We start from the raw sequence: 18,994 nt of genomic DNA, 5'->3' as shown, positions 1-18,994 counted from the left end.
CCCCTTTACCTCACTTTCCAGAATCATAGAATCTGAGTTGGAAGAGACCTCTGAGATCATGCAGTCCAAGTGATTCTAAACAGAAAGCCATTCTGCTACATCCCTGACAAGTGATGGGTAATTCAACCTATTCTCAAGTCGGGTTCCCAGATACAGGTTTCCCATGCTTTCTTTTTGTTTTTGTTTTTGTTTTTTGTTTGTTTTGCTTTTTTGGTGAGGCAATTGGGGTTAAGTGACTAGCCCAGGATCACACAGCTAGTGTCAAGTGTCTGAGGCTGGATTTGAACCCAGTTCCTCCTGAATCCAAGGCTGGTGCTCTATCTACTGTGACACCTAGCTGCCCCTTCCTGTGCTTTCTAAAGTCTTCCTCTCTTGTTTCCTTTACTTTGTCACATGGACATCTCCAAACTAAAGGCCTTCTGCTATTATTAGCATGCTGGGTATACTAATCCTAAATCCCTTAGAAAGATGGCATTAGGTACCAGCCAAAGTTTTATGGTCATCTTGGCTAGCACACATCATCTTTTGCCATTTCAAAACCTACAAGAAACAACCAAGTTGTAACATTTGTTGAGCTCAGCTCTCTCCTCTCAGGCCCAGAAGTTGGACATAATTGGTAGATCTCTATTAGGTTTCACATGCATAGTAGGGAAAACCTTTCCCAAAGGAATCCATTCCTCAGGACATCATTCTAGATCTGGAAACTCCCCTCACTCAATGGATAGCTAGAGAATGCAAACTGTGAGGGAAAAATCCATCCTCTTCTCAATAATTCTCAGGAACTCAGCAGTGAAGTGACAAAGGCTTTATTTCCTTCTCATGAGAAGGAGGCACCCTAGTGTGCAGCTAGTGGGTGCCCAGAAAGGGGGCTCACAGGCCCTGTTTTATACCCTAGTCCCTAACGCGAATGGACCCTCCCCTTTTTCATCACTGGTGGGGTTACAATCTATGGGCAAAAACTAGCTAATCTGAACGCAGTATTCCCACCTCTCTTCCTTGTATGGGCATAACTCAGGAGTAGACCTTATGCTTCCTTATATGGACACAACTCTGGAGCAGACCTTATTGAGACCAGGGCTCCTTGAACCCTGTGATCTTGCTAACCTGAGGGGGAGGAGGGGATCTGAGACCTTTGTTCTACAAACAGGTCAGGGGGAGTATGACTGACTGTTATATCCACATTGAGAGGAGACAACTACCCATTTCTCACACAAACTCATCCTAATATCTATCTAGCTAAAGTAGGGGAAGTAATGTAATTTTGCTCATAGAAAGTCAAATATTATATTTCAAAGCTAAATAAGCTATTATTATCAGTGTCTCTGCTACTCTCCTCCCCCCCCCCCCTTTGCAGGGCAATGAGAGTTAAGTGACTTGCCCAGGGTCACACAGCTAGTTAGTGTCAAGTGTCTGAGGCTGGATATGAATTCAGGTCCTCCTGAATCCAGGGCCAGTGCTTTATCCACTGAGCCACCTAGCTGCCTCTCTGCTACTCTTTTTGAGTACAAATAATAAAAAGTTTATGAAATAGGCTTCTAAATGTAGGCCAAAGGGGAATGAACCAAAATGGGAACAAGAGCCTAGCATTAAGGCAGATGAGATAGAATTTAGACAGCAGAAAGGACTTCCCAAAAGATAGGAATAATGGGGGCAGCTAGGTGGTGCATTGGATAAATTCAGGACAACCTGAGTTCAAATCCGGCCTCAGACACTTGACACTAACTAGCTGTGTGACCCTGGGCAAGTTACTTAACCCTCATTGCCACACAAACAAACAAAAAAACAAAACCAAAAGATAGGAATGCTTGAATGGGGGAGTGAGGGAGAGGAGGAAGGAAAGAGCACACTAGGTTCTGTCTCCATAGTGAGAATGAAAATGTTAGCACTGGACCAATGCAGATGAAGGTTTTGCAACATCTAAACAGCTGAGAATAGGGGTGAGGACAGGGCCTGTATGGTAGGGAATATTCTCAGAAGATTAGTTCAAATTTTCTTGCCCTACAAATTGAGATGGGAACTCACTTCTCTCCTGGTTAACTCCCAAAGGGTCTGTGGATAAATTGGGGTGATGGTGAATCTGTGAACTTGGGAAAAGTTCCATTTTTATTTAGATAGACTTGGTTTCTTTTGTAGTCCTGTGTTTGTTGTGCATTTAACAATATTATTCTGAGGAGTTCTAAAGGCTTGACCAGACTGCCAGAGGGGTCCCTGGCACAAAAAGGGTTAAGAACTCCTCCTTTAATCCAAGACCATTCCAAAAGACTCATGATGGAGAAGACTTACTGATGGTGTCTCAATGCAGATCGAAGCACACTGTCTTCACTTTTTTAGGGTTTTTATTTCATGGTTTTTCCTTTTGTTCTGTTTCTTCTTTCACAAGATGACTAATAGGGAAATATGTTTCACATCACTGCGCATGTATAACCTAGATCAGTTTTCTTGTTGTCTTGGTGGAGGGAGGGGAGGGGAGGGAGAAAAATTTGCAATTCAGAATCTTTCAAAAAATGAATGTTGAAAATTGTCTTTACATGTAATTGGAAAAGATAAAATACTATTAAAAAATAAAACCCCCTCCTTTAGGGGGACCCAAGACTCCTCCAGGTCATACTGGCTTAAGCTGCCAGCTCTGGAAAGTACAAGGGCAAAGGACAAGGTGAAATGGTTCATCCTCCAGGCCTAGCCACACTTGGGGAATTTCATAGGCTCACTGTCCAGCTCTGAGGCAGTTCATGCCAGTCTGAAGGGGAGAAAACAGTGTGGGAGAGGGGTAGGAGCTGGGGGGAAGAAAGGCAGAGTGAGCACCCTCCTTTCACTTCAACGGGAATCTGTCTAACGGCCAGGCTGCCTCTAACCGGGTGGTGTCTCTTCCAGATCTTAGTGTCTGATTTCAGCCTCTCCCTCCCCCTCAGGTTTTCAAGATGTCCATACCATGATTTTCATTGGCTTTGGTTTCCTGATGACCTTCTTACAACGCTATGGGTTCAGCAGCATTGGCTTCAACTTTCTCCTGTCAGCCTTTTCTTTGCAGTGGTCCACTCTGGTCCAGGGTTTCCTCCATTCCTTTCATGGAGGCAAGATCTACATTGGTGTGGAAAGGTGAGGGGGTAAGGATGAAAGATGGGAAAGTGCTGGCCTCCCTTCTCTTTTCCTTTAGGGTTAGGGTCAGAAGTCCAAATGGTAATTCTCAGGCACATGTATAACATTTGCATAGAACCCCACACACACACCTATTCCTCTAGAAAGCTTTCCTGAAGAGCCCATTTCTAGCCCCAATGACCTCTTATGCAAAAGAAATTGGAAGGAGGGGGCAGAGAACAATCTGTTTTTTTTTTAAATTTGTTGTCTAATTCCTGTCTAGGTCCACTGCTTTATTTATTATCCCATTGCTTGTTTTCTTTAATCTCATTTTCCTTTTGCTCCACCATTAGTCTTCTTTTCTATTTTGTTTGATACCCACTTTCTTTTTCTTCTGCTCCCCCAATCTCTTTGAGCTCTCCTCCAAGACTGATTTTTTTTTTAAGCTCCAATACTGGAACTAGGCTAAAGAGATCTGGATTCAAGTCTAACCTCTGCCTCTTGGTAGCTAATATGACCCTGAGCTACTCACTCCATTTCTTTCAGCCTCAGCTTCCTCTCTGTCAGATAGTCAAGACATGTTGAAACCTATTTTACAGCATGTAGTTAGGCTCCAATGAGAAGGGTTTTTATGTTTTTTGGAGGGTTTGTTGGTTGGGTTTTTTGTGGTGAGGCAATGAGGGTTAAGTGACTTGCCCAGGGTCACACAGCTAGTAAGTGTCAAGTGTCTGAGGCCCGATTTGAACTCAGGTCCTCCTGAATCCAGGGCTGGTGCTTTATCCACTGCACCACCTAGCTGCCCTCAGGAAGGGTTTTTAGACTATTTGGGAACTAAAAAGAACTATATAAATCTGAGGCATTATTTCCTTCTACTGCAGGGCAGGAGTTAGTTTCTCTCTTGACCTTTATTCTTTCCTTCAGGATGTCTGACTATCTCCTATTCCTATTCTCCAAAACTCTCCCACCCCTTGCTCTACTTTCCAACCTCCCATTCTTTCCAGCATGATCAACGCTGATTTCTGCACTGGAGCTGTTCTGATTTCATTTGGGGCAGTGTTGGGCAAGACAAGCCCTGTACAGCTGCTGCTCATGTCTCTACTGGAGGTGACACTGTTTGGGGTCAATGAGTTCATCCTCCTCAATCTTCTTGGGGTGAGAGCCCAGAATTTTGTCTTTTCCCACTTCCCTAGGGTGTGGTTGTAGTAATAGTAGTGAGGGCAATGTGTTAGATTTGAAAAATTTTCAGGAAAAGGGAGTGGGGATACAGTTGGCTTTTCTGCAAGGGGTGGGAGGTAGGGGGCGAATGGGCACTTGGTGCAGGGAACCAATCTAAATGAAAATTCAGGGGTGGAGAGAAGTGAAAATAGAGAGGGATGGAGAAGGAGGAAGAAGCAGATGGAATGTTGGCCCTCTCCTCAGGAGTCTCTTTCCTATCAGGTGAAAGATGCTGGGGGCTCCATGACCATCCACACATTTGGTGCCTACTTTGGGCTTGTTCTCTCCAGAGTTCTTTACCGATCACAACTGGAAAAGAGCAAACACCGGGAAGGCTCTGTCTACCACTCGGACCTCTTTGCTATGATTGGTAAGGGGCCAGGGCAGGGCTGAGGACAGAGGGTGGCATGGCTTGGATGGCCTGATAGGGAACAAGATTTGAGAGTTGTACCTAGCAGCAAGGCTCTATTCAGACCACATCCTTTAGTGTCTACTGGAAGAATTCTTTTGCGGGAGTAAATAATGTTTTTGTGTGTTTTGAGGAGCACATGGGGTAAAAATAGGTAAAGTATGCCATTTATTTAAAATAACCCTTCAGAAGTACAGTGTTTATTACTACACCTCTTTTGGGGCGGGGGGGGGGGGTTGACAATGGGAGTTAAGTGACTTGTCCAAGGTCATACAGCTAGTGTCTGAGACCAGATTTGAACTCAGGTCTCCAGATTCTGGGTCTGGTGCGCTATCTACTACACTACCTAGCTACCCCTACTATACTTCTCTCTCTCTCTCTCTCTCTTTTTTTTTTTTTGCAGGGCAATGAGGATTAAGTGACTTGCCCAGGGTCACACAGCTAGTAAGTGTCAAGTGTTTGAGGCCGGATTTGAACTCAGGTCCTCCTGAATCCAGGGCCGGTGCTCTATCCACTTTGCCACCTAGCTGCCCCTTTATGCCTCTTTTAAAAGACAATTTTGGTATAAATACACAAAATATTTTAATTTTATATAAGGGAAAACTTAATGTTGTTCAAAAGTGGAATGGGCTACCTCTGGAAGTCATGATTTTTCCATAACTGAAAATTTTCAAGCCAAGGCTGGGAAAGGGTCAGGAATATTGGAGAAAGTATTTCTGATTATGTAGGAGTTGAAATATGTGACCTCTGAGGAACCTTCTAACTCTGAGATCCTGTGAAATCCTTCAGGAATTCATAACTTATACTTCAGAACTCAATTCACAGATCCTGAGATTATGGGCAAGATCCAGATTCTCAATACAGTAGTCTTTTTTTTTAAATAAATTTTTATTAATGTTTTCTGGTTTTTACATCATTATAGTTTTCCCCAATGTCCTTCCTCCTCTTCTTCCCAGAGAGCCATCCTATATAACAAACAGTATTTTTTTAAAACAAAAAGAAAAAGAAGAGGAACAAATCAACACAACCAATCAACACATTCAAAAAGCTCCAAGACCATGGGACATTTGTCAGCACAATAGTCTTGAATATTTTGATCATTAAATGCCTTAATTTTCATTCAGTGGGTCCTCTTTCTTGATATTGACTCATTAGCTCTCTTCAGATTCTGTTGTAAGATCTTTGTTTCAATAATTTCTAGGATCTCAGTGGACACTTCCTTAAGACTCAGCTCTGGGGTCAAACTTCATATGCATTGCTTCATGGGTGTGACCTCTTCATTTACTATCTAGATTTGAACTATTTAACCACACCCCCCTCTGAGGGTCTGTGTACTGTTCAAAGTTTTTGCCAATGGGTGGTGGAATTTTCTTATTTGGTAATATAAACTTTGTGCAGATAATAAAAATGACTAGAGGCTATAGAGGAAGTTGTAGAAATGACTGGGAATTCAGAGATGGCCCTGACTCTTCCACTAACCTTACTTGACCTTGAGCAAGTCACTCTACTTCTTTTGGATTCATTTTTCTCATCTGTGAAATGAAGAGGTTGAACTGGACGGTCCTAAAGATGCCAGTTTTATCATTTACTGAGTCTGTGGCACTGCTACGAAAACAAAGCCGGAACAGAAAACAATAATGGATGTACTTTTCATGGCTATTTTCTGAACAGACTTCCTCCCAATTGCTCTTATTTTTAATTAAGTACTGGTGTGTCAACCTACCCTATCCTTACAGCTCAATTAGGATTCATACTGCAGTTTGCAACTCGGATGTCTCAACAAGATCCTGGGGTTGTTGCAGTCTTTGCCTCATTTGGAGGTTCCAGGGTTGAAGCTCAATGTGAACTTGACCAGGTTAATTATTGTAGTTTTCCATCTCTACAGTGAAAATACTTAGGCCCTTACTATCCAATTGCGGTTAGTTAAACCACCATAGTGACCACAAAAGTCTTTTGTTCTCTTCACTCCCTTTATTCCACTCAAAATGAAACTCCAAAGACAGAATATGACAGTTATCCAGACCTCCTCCAATTCCCATGAATTATCTTCTCCTGTAGGGGATAATGTGACATGAGACAGAAGTATGGGGTTCCGGGGGCAGCTAGATGACCCAGTGGATAGAGCACCAGCCTGTAACGATTGGAATAACACCACCTGCTGGATACTTACTGTAGAAGAGTTCTGCCCATGAAGCGAAGGTCTTTGAGGGCAAGACCAGGCATCAGGAAGTGACGCAGACTAGTGGGAGGAGGAAGGAAGAGACTGGCGCTCAGTCTCGGTCTTTTTCCTGAGGACGCTGGCGGAGAAGGGAGCTAGAAATGTGCTCTCCCTTTAATAGATAGGAATCTAGGCCTTTCTCTCTCTCTTTACCAAATTCTTATTCTCCTTAATAAATGCTTAAAAACCTAACTCTTGCTAAAGCTTATAATTTATTGGCGACCACTCATTAGATATTTTAGACAGACTAGCTAGAATTTTAGCCCTTAACAAGCCCTGGAGTCAGGAGTACCTGAGTTCAAATCCGGCCTCAGACACTAAACACTTACTAGCTGTGTGACCCTGGGCAAGTCACTTAACCCCAATTGCCTCACTAAAACAAAACAAACAAAAACAAAAACCAACCAAACAAAAAAAAACCCAGAAGGATGGGGTTCCTTGCTCCCTCTTCCATCTGTGGAGTCCCAGGCTACCACAACATGACGAAATAGAAACAGCACTGAGTCTGAGTTCTGACCTTATAATTTACTAGTTGAATGACCTTGAACAAGTTATATAATCTCTCTGAGACTCAGTTTCCTCATGCATTAAATGGGAATACTAATGTTTGTATTTCCATCTCAGGGATGTTGTGAGGATAATATCTATCTATATCTATATCTATATCTAGTCCTTTGCAACATTCAAATGTATCATAAATGTGTTATTATATTATTATAATTATTATTAAAAGGTTTGGGGGCAGCTAGGTGGTGTAGTGGATAAAGTAATGGCCCTGGATTCAGGAGGACCTGAGTTCAAATCCGGTCTCAGACACTTAACACTTACTAGCTGTGTGACCCTGGGCAAGTCATTTAACCCTAATTGCCTCACCCAAAATAAATAAATAAATGGTTTGTTTTTACCTTTCAAGAGGAATTATCTACTAAATCCTTTAGTTAATCCCTATCTTAAACCTGTTTCTTTTAAGCATGTATTAAAATAAACAAAATATCTTAGTTTATATCTGTTTTTCTTTCTCCCTTAACAGAACATAATACAGACCTGAAGTATATCTTTTAGCACTATTTATATTCATTGAATATTGATTTATGTTCCTTATTCTTAATTCTAAAAGAGGATCATAAAATGTCTTATATTCAGATCAATATACATTTATAGTGCTTTGCAAACATTAAAACTCTTCCATGTTAGCTATTTGACTTGTATGCAATTGCATTTCATGATTGGTACAACAAAGAAGGCCATACAGGTGACCTGTAAGGGTGAGAAAAGGTCTGCTACCATCAGTGGTGCTTAGGAATGTACCACTTCTTTCCCACATGTTGGAGGTGGCCTACATCTGGCCATTTTCAGTGCTAGGGTTTGAAGGCTGGTCCTCATCACACTGTTTGTTCAGGGTGTGATAGTACTCAGGCTAGGGAGAGAGCAGGAAACTGGTGGGTTCTTGTCACAGTGAAGCAGCACAGCTGTTGGGTTGTTTCTGTGTACCTTTAGCTTTGAGTCTGTGGGTGCATTTCTCAGAGTAGAGAAGTGGGGAGGAGCCATGGACAAAAAGAATGGTAAAAGAACCTAGTTGTGATGGATCTGTGTCACGAAGTCATCAGAAGCTGCATCTTTTACAGTATTTTCTGAACTATTCTTTATCCTATGGGATGTATCTAATTGAAGGACTGGCAGACATATACGGATGTATATCTTATGTTTCTTCTCTCCAAAAAACAACATTCTAAATTAATTTTTTTTATTTGTGGTCCTCAGTTGATTGTATGTCTGTGTCGCACAAGAGTGTGTGTGTGCCCCTTGAGAGGAAAAGCTTCCCTTTTCCTTCTTTATAGGAACTATCTTCCTGTGGATCTTTTGGCCAAGTTTCAACTCAGCCCCCACAAATACTGGGGATGGTCAGCACCGAACAGCCCTCAATACATACTACTCCCTGGGGGCCAGCACCTTGAGCACCTTTGCCTTTTCAGCACTTCTAAGCAGAGAAGGGAAGCTGGACATGGTAAGAGCAGCCAGCAGGACAGAGCTTCCTAACTCTGTGAGTTAGGCTGCTATGTCTGCTTCTCTTTCTCAGCCCATGCCATTAAAGGAACAGAGGACAGCCAAGGGAAGAAGGGAAATGCTAGGAATGCAAAGGGAAGGGGAACGTGGGGGATTGGGATCTGCCATTTGGCTGACTGGAAGGGAGATTCTCCAGGAAGAGAAATGTGGATGGGCCATACTGGGCTTCATCTACACAGATGACAATGGGAAGGTTTGGTGCGATAGTAGGAGATATGGAGGTCAGACTGTAAAAGGAATATTTAGGAGTGAGAAGTAGCATAGCAGGGGAGTCCTTGGGATAGGGTGGGATGAGACCAAAGTATGATGGGGGTGAGGGGGACAAGATCTTCTTGATCACTGAGACAGGGGATGGATGTTATGACTTTAGAAAGCTTTTCTATGGACAGCTATCATCTTAACTCCCTTTCCCCACCTTTACTCTCAGGTTCACATCCAGAATGCAGCGCTGGCAGGTGGGGTGGTTGTGGGAACTTCTGGGGAAATGATGCTTACACCTTTTGGGGCTCTTGTTGCTGGATTTCTGGCTGGGACCATCTCTACCCTGGGATACAAGTTCCTCATGGTATAGTTACTTTTCTTCATTCTGGGAAAACCAAGAGGTTGAAAGAGAACCACCTAAGCCCAGGACCCAAGTGTCCTGCCCCAAGCCCACATACTTAGGGATGAACAAATTGCCATGGGCCTGGGTCTTCTTATGGTTGGGAAGGAAAGAATTAGGAAGGAGGAAGTATGGCATAATAGAAAGATCACTGTATTTGAGTCAAAAGAACTGGGTTTATGTCCTTTCTCTGCCATCTACCTGTGTGACCTTGGGCGAGTCAATTGAACTCTCTCTGTCTCCATGTTTTCTCATCTGTAAAATTATAGTATTTGACTAGCCCTAACCAGTACTGATTCTTTGAATGGAGAAATTAGGGGGAGCATAGAAAGGGTGAAATATGCTCCAATGACACTCATTATTTGTATGATGTTTCTTCCTGGTGTTTCTTAGCCCATTCTTGAGTCAAAGTTCAAAGTCCAAGACACATGTGGAGTCCATAACCTCCATGGGATGCCAGGGGTTCTGGGAGCCCTCCTTGGTGCTCTTGTGGCTGGACTGGCTACCCATCAAACCTATGGAGATGGGTGAGTTTGTCCACACATCAAGGAAGAGGATACTTTTACCAGTGGTCACTTGGGGTAATGTCTCCTTTGCTACCTTCCAGGCACAGATGTTGATGAGGGTCTTTTGAACGTTTTTGGGGGGTATGCATCAAAATACACTAAACTGCTCCAGGGACCCACTCTCACTTCCTATAGTCACCGTTAGTCTATCCACCTCTCTTTTTGGAATTTCTTAGGCCTAATCCCAAGTTTTTCTTTCAGATTGGAACATGTATTCCCCCTAATTGCTGAAGGTCACCGAAGCGCAACATCTCAGGCTGTATACCAACTCTTTGGGCTCTTTGTCACCCTCATGTTAGCTTCATTGGGTGGAGGAATTGGAGGTGAGTGAGGAGCCCTCATCCCCACTGCCTCCTATCCTTGACTCACTGTGATCTTGAAAGGAAAGAAGGAAGGGATGGATAGGAGGATGCGTAGAGGAGATGAGAGGAGTCAGGGAATAGAGAAGAAAAGGGTGGTCACTCTGGAGTCCAGTGCTTGCCATGGAGATTTTCTAGAGGGAGAAGCTATGAGGTTCTGTATTTACAGGGATTGGTGGGAAAGGTACAGGAGGGGTGCAGGTTAGATAGCAATCACATTGAAGGGGTGGTGGCAGGATGGGGTGGTGGAATTTCTATCCCCATAGGTCTTGGAGAAGAGAAGAGACTCTTTTTGTCCCAGCACAGATATAAAGAAGGAATAAAATGATATCTCAAAGCCAGAGGGATATGATATCTAAAGGTGAGGAGCATAGCTTTCTACGTAACCCAAACTTCCAAGCTTTGCCCTCGTATCTCCACCAGAGGGCAGCTCAACCTCAGACAACAGGGCTAGAGGCTATCGGCAGAGAGGGAATGGGGATGGGGAGAGGAGGTAGAATCAAAAACATGGAAAAGCTAGGAGTGAATTGAGAGAGCAATAAACCCAACCCCATCATTTTTGTTGTGGGGGAAATAGGTGGGGGTTTGGGGTAGGGGCCCTTAGGAATTCCTCTTTAAAGAATGACACCCTGGGGGGGCAGCTAGGTGGCGCAGTGGATAAAGCACCGGCCCTTGATTCAGGAGTACTTGAGTTCAAATCCGGCCTCAGACACTTAACACTTACTAGCTGTGTGACCCTGGGCAAGTCACTTAACCCCAATTGCCTAACAACAACAAAAAAAAGTGACACCCTGGGGCAGCTAGATGGCACAGTGGATAAGGACCTTGGGCAAGTCGCTTAACCCTCATTGCCCTACAAAAAAAAAAAATAAGAATGACACCCTCTTGCACACAAAACCAATTAGAACAAAATAATAGTTTATTTAGGGTGCTAGGGAAAGGAAACCTTGGACTTCTCATGGGGAGAAGGCATAGCACAGAGTGTGGCTCTGGAATACTGATCTCCTCGAGCAGGAGACAGGCAGATACTTTTATAGAGGTCCTATGGTGGTCTGATGAGGTGACTGTCTGACTGCGGAAAGTTCCCCTATTGGGGGAGGACTATTTCCCAGTGGTGGTGGTGGCTGGGGGAAGTTGGGTGAGGGGTGATTCTGGATCTCTCAAGCCATCTCTCTGCTCTTCCCAGCACAAAGGCAGCAGCCACACCTAATTCCATCTCCCTGAGGGGTGGGGGAGACTTGGTTAGGTGTGTCTGTCCTTTGGTTTAGTTTCTCTAGGAGAAGGTTCTTTTGATTTATCCCAGAAAATGGGGTATGCTAGGCCCATGAAATTTTATTTATTTATTTATTTGAGACTGAGTCTCCCTGTCTTGCCCAGTCCTGACCCTCACTGGTGATTGGCATGGGAATTTTGACTGGCTCCATTTCTGACCTGACCAGTCCATCCCTCCTTGGGTATCCTGGTGGCCTCATTCATTAGGGCTCACCATATTGGTGATGATCTTGATTGTGGACACCTAATCAGCTTTAGATATACTATTCTTCAGAACTCCCTTGCTTAAGTGAGCCACCAGCTTTGGCCTCCCCAGTAGGAGGAATTACAGATGTTTATACCACCATATCCAGCCCCATTAATTAATTCTTTCTTTCTTTCTTTACTTCTTTATTCATTCATTCATTCGTTTATTTATTTATTTATTTGTGGGGCAATGAGGGTTAAGTGACTTGCCCAGGGTCACACAGCTAGTGTCAAGTATCTGAGGCTGGATTTAACTCAGGTCCTCCTGAATCCAGGGCTATTGATTTAGCTTAGCTGCCCCACCCCACCCCCAGCCCCATCATTTTTTTTTTTTTGTGAGGCAATTGGGGTTAAGTGACTTGCCCAGGGTCACACAGCTAGTCAGTGTTAAGTGTCTGAGGCTGGATTTGAACTCAGGTCCTCCTGACTCCAGGGCTGGTGCTCCATCCACTGCGCCACCTAGCTGCCCCCAGCCCCATCATTTTTAAAGATGGAGAAGCTGAGGCCCAGAGAAAGGAAATGACTTGATGGGGGCCAACATAGTGAATTAGCAGAAGAGCTAGATCTAGAGCTCAGGAGTTCTGGCTTCCAGCTAGTCCAATGTTCTGCCACTTTACACTGCTTCCCAAGAGATCAGAGCTGCCATACAGAGCTCATTGTGCTCACCTCCCCTTCCTCATGAAATCAATGGAGATTTTCTTCTTTGAAAGTCTCTTAGAGAAATAGACTTCAGGCAGACCTCCCTTTAGTCTGAGCTCTTCTCTTGTGCTTCACAGAAGAATCAGATCTGTGATTTCATTTCCCTTGGGTTTTCTCAAGTCCAGGATACATAATTCTCATTCTTTGCAGTTCAGTGTCTTTGTCATTGCCTCATCTTCTTTGGGTCTTTTCTTCCTCTCTGTCTGTTGTTGTGGTGCCCTTCTGGTGCCCCCCTGCCCATAGTGCCTGTATGAGGAACTTCACGTTGTCCCCCTTCTCTTCTCAGGGCTTCTGCTGAGGCTCCCCTGCCTGAGTACCCCTCCTGATTCCCAATGTTATGAGGACCAGATCTACTGGGAGGTATAATACAATTGATATTCTGGAGATGGACCCTATGGCCCCATGGGGATTTTCCTTCTACTCTCTTTTCTTTCTACTCTCTACTTTCCTTCTACTCTCACTGACTCTATCCTCCTTCCCATTTTTTGTGTGGCCTAACATCCTTCCTTTCTCAAATCAGTTCTTTTCATTCTGCTGCTCTCCTACCCATCCCTTGACTTCACTTATCTTATTTATTTATTTATTTATTTTGGGGTGGGGCAATGAGGGTTAAATGACTTGCCCGGGGTCACACAGCTAGTAAGTGTCAAGTGTCTGAGGCCCGATTTAAACTCAAGGCCTCCTAGGGGCAGCTAGGTGGTGCAGTGGATAGAGCACCAGGCCTGGAGTCAGGAGTACCTGAGTTCAAATCTGGCTTCAGACATTTAACACTTTACTTACTAGCTGTGTGACCCTGGGCAAGTCACTTAACTCCAATTGCCTCACTAAAAAAAAAAAAATAAACTCAAGTCCTCCTGACTCCAGGGCTAGTGCTTTATCCACCATGCCTCCTCAATCTTATTTTTAAATAGTATTTTATTTTTTCCAATTGTATGTCAATACAATTTTGAACATTCATTTTTTTACAAAATTTTGAATTCCATATTTTTCTCCCTTCCTCTCCCTCCCCCCTTCCTAAAATGGTAATCAGTCTGATATAGGTTATGTATGTGCAGTCGTGTAAAACCTATTTCCATATTAGTCATGTTCTCATTTCAAATGTGGAAAGAGTACTACAGATATGGTGACAAGATCCTTTCCCACTCCCAGAGTCCCATCCTGTCCAAGACCCTTTTCCCCTGATCCTTGTCTCTATCCTCTCATCAACTATCTTTGTTCTATATTCCAGGTCCCTCCGGAGCATGAAGATGAAGTCCAGAGACACTTGAGGTCTGAGGACACAGAGACCCAGGCCTAAACTTTGCAAGAATTATCCGGGATTTCTATGGGGCCTCTCTGAGGAAGGATGAGGATAGATTATGACTAATGAATATGGGGGAGGCTCTTCCTCACTGCTTTTGTTGGGAAGTTCTTTGATCTCTCTTGCTGAAAACAGGAAAATTCACCAATTAAGAGCAATCCTTGTTTGGGAAAGATCTCAGAGGCTGGGCCTGGAGACCTATAATGGGAGGAGCACAGGCAGGGATGAAACAAAGGACAGGGAGAGTGGGTGGGGAAAGAGCAGGTAGGAGAGAAAGCACTGGGAAGGATGGTTATATCATTGGGCTGGATGGAGGAGCTCTCATCACAGGCAGGTATGAGTGAGGGGGATGACAGAGGACAGACAGGGGGATAAATACCCCCCATCTGTCTGTCTAGTCTGTCTGTCTCAGACCTGAGAGGCTGATTTATTTGTCCCCTGTCACAGAACCAAGTGAAATGTTTAACCTGAGACTACTGAAGAGTGAACCCATCATTTGTACACATCTGTCACCTCTCCTTACTCAGCTGAATCTTGGAAGGCCTTCCCATGACCTAGCCTCCTTCCACTCTGCTTCAGTGCCATATCCTTTCACCCTCCCTAACGTGACAACAAAGTCCACTTGGTATGAAATGGGTGATGAAGACAATGGAGCCTCAGGGGGTGCCAGACTGGATTCATGGGCCCAATTGCTTGACTGAACCGGCCCCTAACCCGATTGAAGTCTCTTTCCCTGGGTGGGGAGAATGAATGAGGCATTATGCAGAGATACCCCAGGAGTGGAGGAGGAAGGCCATAGAAGCCTCTCTTGTGATCTGGGGATTCCTCCTCAGAAAAACCTCTAATACATCACTGACCCATTGTGGCCACTAGAGGGAGCCCCAAGGCAGGCAGAAGAGGATAGCAAACTTCTGTCTAGGCCTTGCTCCCTCTCCCAAAGTCATTCCAGGCTTCCTCTGCCTCGACAAAGAAGGGTACATTCAAATTCCAGCCCAGATGGATGAGGACATAGGAGTCAGCTTTTCCCTTCTCTCCATGTGAAAAATGTGTCCTACCAACTCAACTCCATCCCGTCTTCTCCAATTCAATTCAATAAACATGTTTAGGTGCCCAGTGGCAGCTAGATGTCTTGGTGGATAGAGTTCTAGGCTGGGAGTCAGGAAGACCTGAGCTCAAATATGACCTCAGACACTAGACCCTGAGCAAGTCACTTAACCTTTTGTGTCTCAATTTCCTCAATTGTAAAATGGGGGTCATAACAGCACCTCCCCCTCAGGCTTGTTGTAAAGATCAAATGAGATAATATTTGCAAAGTGCTTAGCATGGTGCTTGAGTGTCTGTGCCTAAAATCAGGAAGATTCACCTTCCTGAGTTCCAGTCTTGCCTCAAACACTTTCTGGCTGTGTGACCTTGGGCAAGTCAATTAACCCTGTTTTTTTCCATTTCCCCACCTGTAAAATGAGCTGGAGAAAGAAATGGCAAACCACTCCAGTATCTTTGCCAAGAAAACCCTAAATGATGTCATGAATAGTCAGACATGACAGAACAGCAACAAATATAAATATTTATTTCACCTTATTTCCTTGTGTGGGATCAGGAACAGCTTCACAGAGGAGATGATGTTTAGAGGAAGAGAAAAATTTTAATACATGGAGAGGAAGCAGGTATTAGGGGATGGCCAGGAGGGAAGGAGATCCAGGACCAGCGAGCAGTCTAGTTTGGCTGGAACACAGAGGTGCATGAAAAGGAAAAGACTGAAATAAGGCTGGATGGGGAGTTTGAGGTTGGATTGTGATGGACTGACTATAAATACCAGTCACAGTACTTGATCTGGAAAGAACCTTAATGTAATCCCTTCATTTTACAAAGAGGAAAATGAGAATGTAGAGAGGGGCAGTGACTTTCCTAAGGTCACACAGTGGTGGAGCCTAGACTAGAACCCAGGTCTTCTGACATGAAACACTGGGCTTTTTTTACTGAAGGAACCTCTAATACAACACTAGAAAGCAAGGAGTTTTTTTAAAGCACTCTTTGCAAAGTACCGTCTCATGCACTGAAGATTCAAGGATGAACAACAGTGCCGGCTCTCAAGGAGATGACATTCTATTGAGGGATACACATGTCAATGGATGAGTGAATATAAGATAATTTAAGGAAGGAGAATGCCCTTCCCACAGGTACCACTGGCGGTGTTTAGGAGTGACACAAACTGGGTCCCTGACTTCTTGGGTCTCATCGTCCATAGTGAGGAAGACAAACTACTGTATCGTATTGGCAAAAACAGAGGACAGACAGCATAGAGAACATACATAGTTAACCAGTGACTGTAGAATGAAATGTAATATACCCCACAGAAGTCTATGTGTTTATGGGATAAGTATTATTGGAATGGAGAGCAAGAGGGGAGGCAGGAAAAGAATTTGGAAGAGCCCCATCCCAGGATGAGGCTAAGGAAAGCTGTTGTCTCTCATCAGATCAATCCAGGAAGACGGGCTGGCAGGTGTGTGTGTGTGTGTGTGTGTGTGTGTGAGAATTCAGGAACTGTTAAATGTGAAGGCAATAGGCTGGTAGACTACAGAAGGAGGGAGATGTATGTATTACCAATTCAAATTGCTTAATAGGATATAGAAGGAGGCTAGGTCAGCAAAGAGGCTTTGGGACAGAAGAGGTAATGGGGGACAACAAAAGGAAAGTGAGGCATGACGTCTAGGATGGACCTCGATTGCCTCATAACCAATTTCTACAATTAAATAGGTCTGGGGCGTGGAGAAGAAGGAGGGTGTGTGTGCATCTCTCCATCACATTAGGAATCCTCAGAGGTCAGGGACCTTGGAAGATTTAGAACTATAAGGTATCTTAGAAATCATTTCATCTGGCATCATTTTAGAGATCAAGCACAAGGTAGTAATTAGCTGAGCCAGGGTTAAACCAGTGTCCTCTGCCTGACTCTAAAGCCAGTGCTCCTTCCCTCCACTGTATTGCCCTTGTCTCTTCTCTCTGGCTCTGCCCTAGTGCCCAGGATAGTGTTTTCCCTCCCACTTCAAACCCACATGTTAGTCTGCCTTCTCTTTTAGCCATACCATTTTCTCTCCAGACTGGCCTGTCCATTCAGGCTGGGTCAGTGGGTGATAATGAGCAGGTCAACGAGTTGAACAGGAGCCGGGGGTCGAGGGGTTTTTCTTCTTCACCTCTCTAGGACAATCAGGCAGGACGTCCCTTAAGATGTCCCGTCTGATTACAGCCATTATTCTCAACAATAAAGGACAATTGGACACTCACCCTGCCCTTGAACTCGCTCTCATTCCAACAGTACAAGAGCGGGCTCCTCTGGGCCTAGGCTTTGGGGCTTGAAGGGAGGAGGAGGAGGTGGATAATGAGGGAGGAGGAGACAGTCTCTGCCCTTGGGGAGTCCAAAGTTCGAGAGAAGAAGGGACCCATGCCTAGAACACAGAAAAATACAGAGGGATAAAAGAGGGCTCTGGACATCAATGGGGGTAGTTAGGTGGGAAGAGGTTGACAGGAAGCAGAGCCAGAGTCAGGGAGAGTGTCCAAGGCATCTTGGAAAGGGGTACAATGATCCAGGGTTACTAAGGAGGGGAGGAATCAGGTTGAGGGGGAAAACCATGCAGAAAATAATCTGGGTCTGGGCTCAGAGGTGGGCCAAGGTAAGGCGTGAGTAGAGAATTTAAATTGGGGACCCTGAGACTCAAATATAAGGGAAGATGCTGAAAAGTGCATCGAGGATGACTTAGGCGAAATCCTCAGGGGGGACCGGGAACATGGAAAGCAGGGTGGGGAAGGGACCTCTTTTATATGAGATAAGAGAAAGAAAAGGCCCAGAAGCTGGAGAATTTGACCTCTTGGGGAATCGACTTTCTAGATTCCATTCCAACAGCCTGGGAAAGGACTTGAAAGTCCAGCCTATTGGAATTCACATCACAATAAACCAACCAGTGTCCCAGATAGAGAGGCATTAGACACGGCATGGGTGTCCAAAGTGAGGACGATGGATGGAGGGAGAAAGAGGAGGGAAAGAAACACAAACTTGGCTGGGCTTGAGACCTCTGCGTGGTCTCCCTCATCCCTGCCCCCCTCCCACTGTCTGGCTCACCCCAAATCTCACGGGTTCGGTATTCCTCCTCTCCCTCCCCCTTCTCTCTTCAATTCTCTTCTCCTTTCTCCTCTTTCTCTGGCCTTCTGTGTTTGTCTGTCTCTCTGTCTGTCTTTGTCTCTGCCTCTCCCTCATCTTGTCTGTCTCCCCAGCTCCCTCCTCTCCCCATCCTCTCACTCCTCCAGACCTATCTCCCCCCTTCTCCTGCTCCCCTCCCTCCCCCATTCCCCCCCCCCCCCCCCGTAGGTCCGATAAACAATGCCATCCAATGTCTGCTGGAGACAAGTTGGGCTATGCAAATGGCCCAACGGCCTGTGAAAATCTCCCCCCCCTCCTGGTTTCCATGGCCTGAATGGGGCAGGGTGGGGGGTGGGGGAAGGCGGTCATTCTGCATACGGATGAGCTGCTGCCCCAAAAGCACTCAGGACAGACCGCCATTGTCTGAGGCGTCTGTTCGGGAGTCTAATCAACCAGCCCCTGAGAAGAAAGAGTGAGGAACAGTCTATTCCTACCCTACCCAGCCCATCTTCAGCCCTCTCTGCGCCTGGACTCTGCATTCCAGAACGACGCTTCCCCCAGCCCCCTTAAAAAACCAAACAAGCCACCCTCCCGTCCCACCTCCCCTCGTGTCTCTGTCTGTGGGCATCTGTGTGTCCTCTGCTTCGATGGGCCTCCTTCCTAAGATCTAAGGATTTTTACCTCAGCACTGTTCCGAGGGAAGGGATGCAGGGGAGTAAAATGGGGTAGGAGCCCCTCTGAGCCTGGGCCTTGTGGGGCTGAGATGGCACAGGAGGAGGTTTCAGGCACTGGCCCTCACGGGAGTTTCCTCTTCTGCAAAATGAGAAGGTGGAAGAACTAG

At 45.0% G+C, this 18,994-nt stretch overlaps 1 protein-coding gene across 7 annotated transcripts in view; it reads left to right on the top strand.

Moving 5' to 3' along the window:
• RHBG (Rh family B glycoprotein) overlaps positions 1-15,419 on the top strand; it is a 46,078-nt gene extending 30,659 nt beyond the window's left edge. For 4 of the 7 annotated variants that reach the window (XM_044002028.1, XM_044002029.1, XM_044002024.1 and 1 more), the window contains 9 exons: positions 2,910-3,096; positions 4,077-4,227; positions 4,513-4,660; positions 8,756-8,922; positions 9,409-9,546; positions 9,976-10,109; positions 10,350-10,471; positions 13,011-13,084; positions 13,953-14,115. In XM_044002028.1, the coding sequence (XP_043857963.1) occupies positions 2,910-3,096; positions 4,077-4,227; positions 4,513-4,660; positions 8,756-8,922; positions 9,409-9,546; positions 9,976-10,109; positions 10,350-10,471; positions 13,011-13,084; positions 13,953-14,021 (1,190 nt within the window). In that variant the 3' untranslated portion in view covers positions 14,022-14,115. Of the gene's footprint in view, positions 1-2,909; positions 3,097-4,076; positions 4,228-4,512; positions 4,661-8,755; positions 8,923-9,408; positions 9,547-9,975; positions 10,110-10,349; positions 10,472-13,010; positions 13,085-13,952; positions 14,116-14,471 lie in introns of those variants that run through there. The other 3 variants (XM_044002025.1, XM_044002027.1, XM_044002026.1) reach the window with 3 other exon arrangements.
• The last annotated feature ends 3,575 nt before the right edge of the window (positions 15,420-18,994 follow it).

The sequence above is a fragment of the Dromiciops gliroides genome, chromosome 4 (genome assembly GCF_019393635.1).
Source record: "Dromiciops gliroides isolate mDroGli1 chromosome 4, mDroGli1.pri, whole genome shotgun sequence".
Classification (NCBI taxonomy): domain Eukaryota; kingdom Metazoa; phylum Chordata; class Mammalia; order Microbiotheria; family Microbiotheriidae; genus Dromiciops; species Dromiciops gliroides.
The sequence above is the reverse complement of the archived record's forward strand: the minus strand, read 5'-3'. Positions and strand labels throughout refer to the sequence as shown.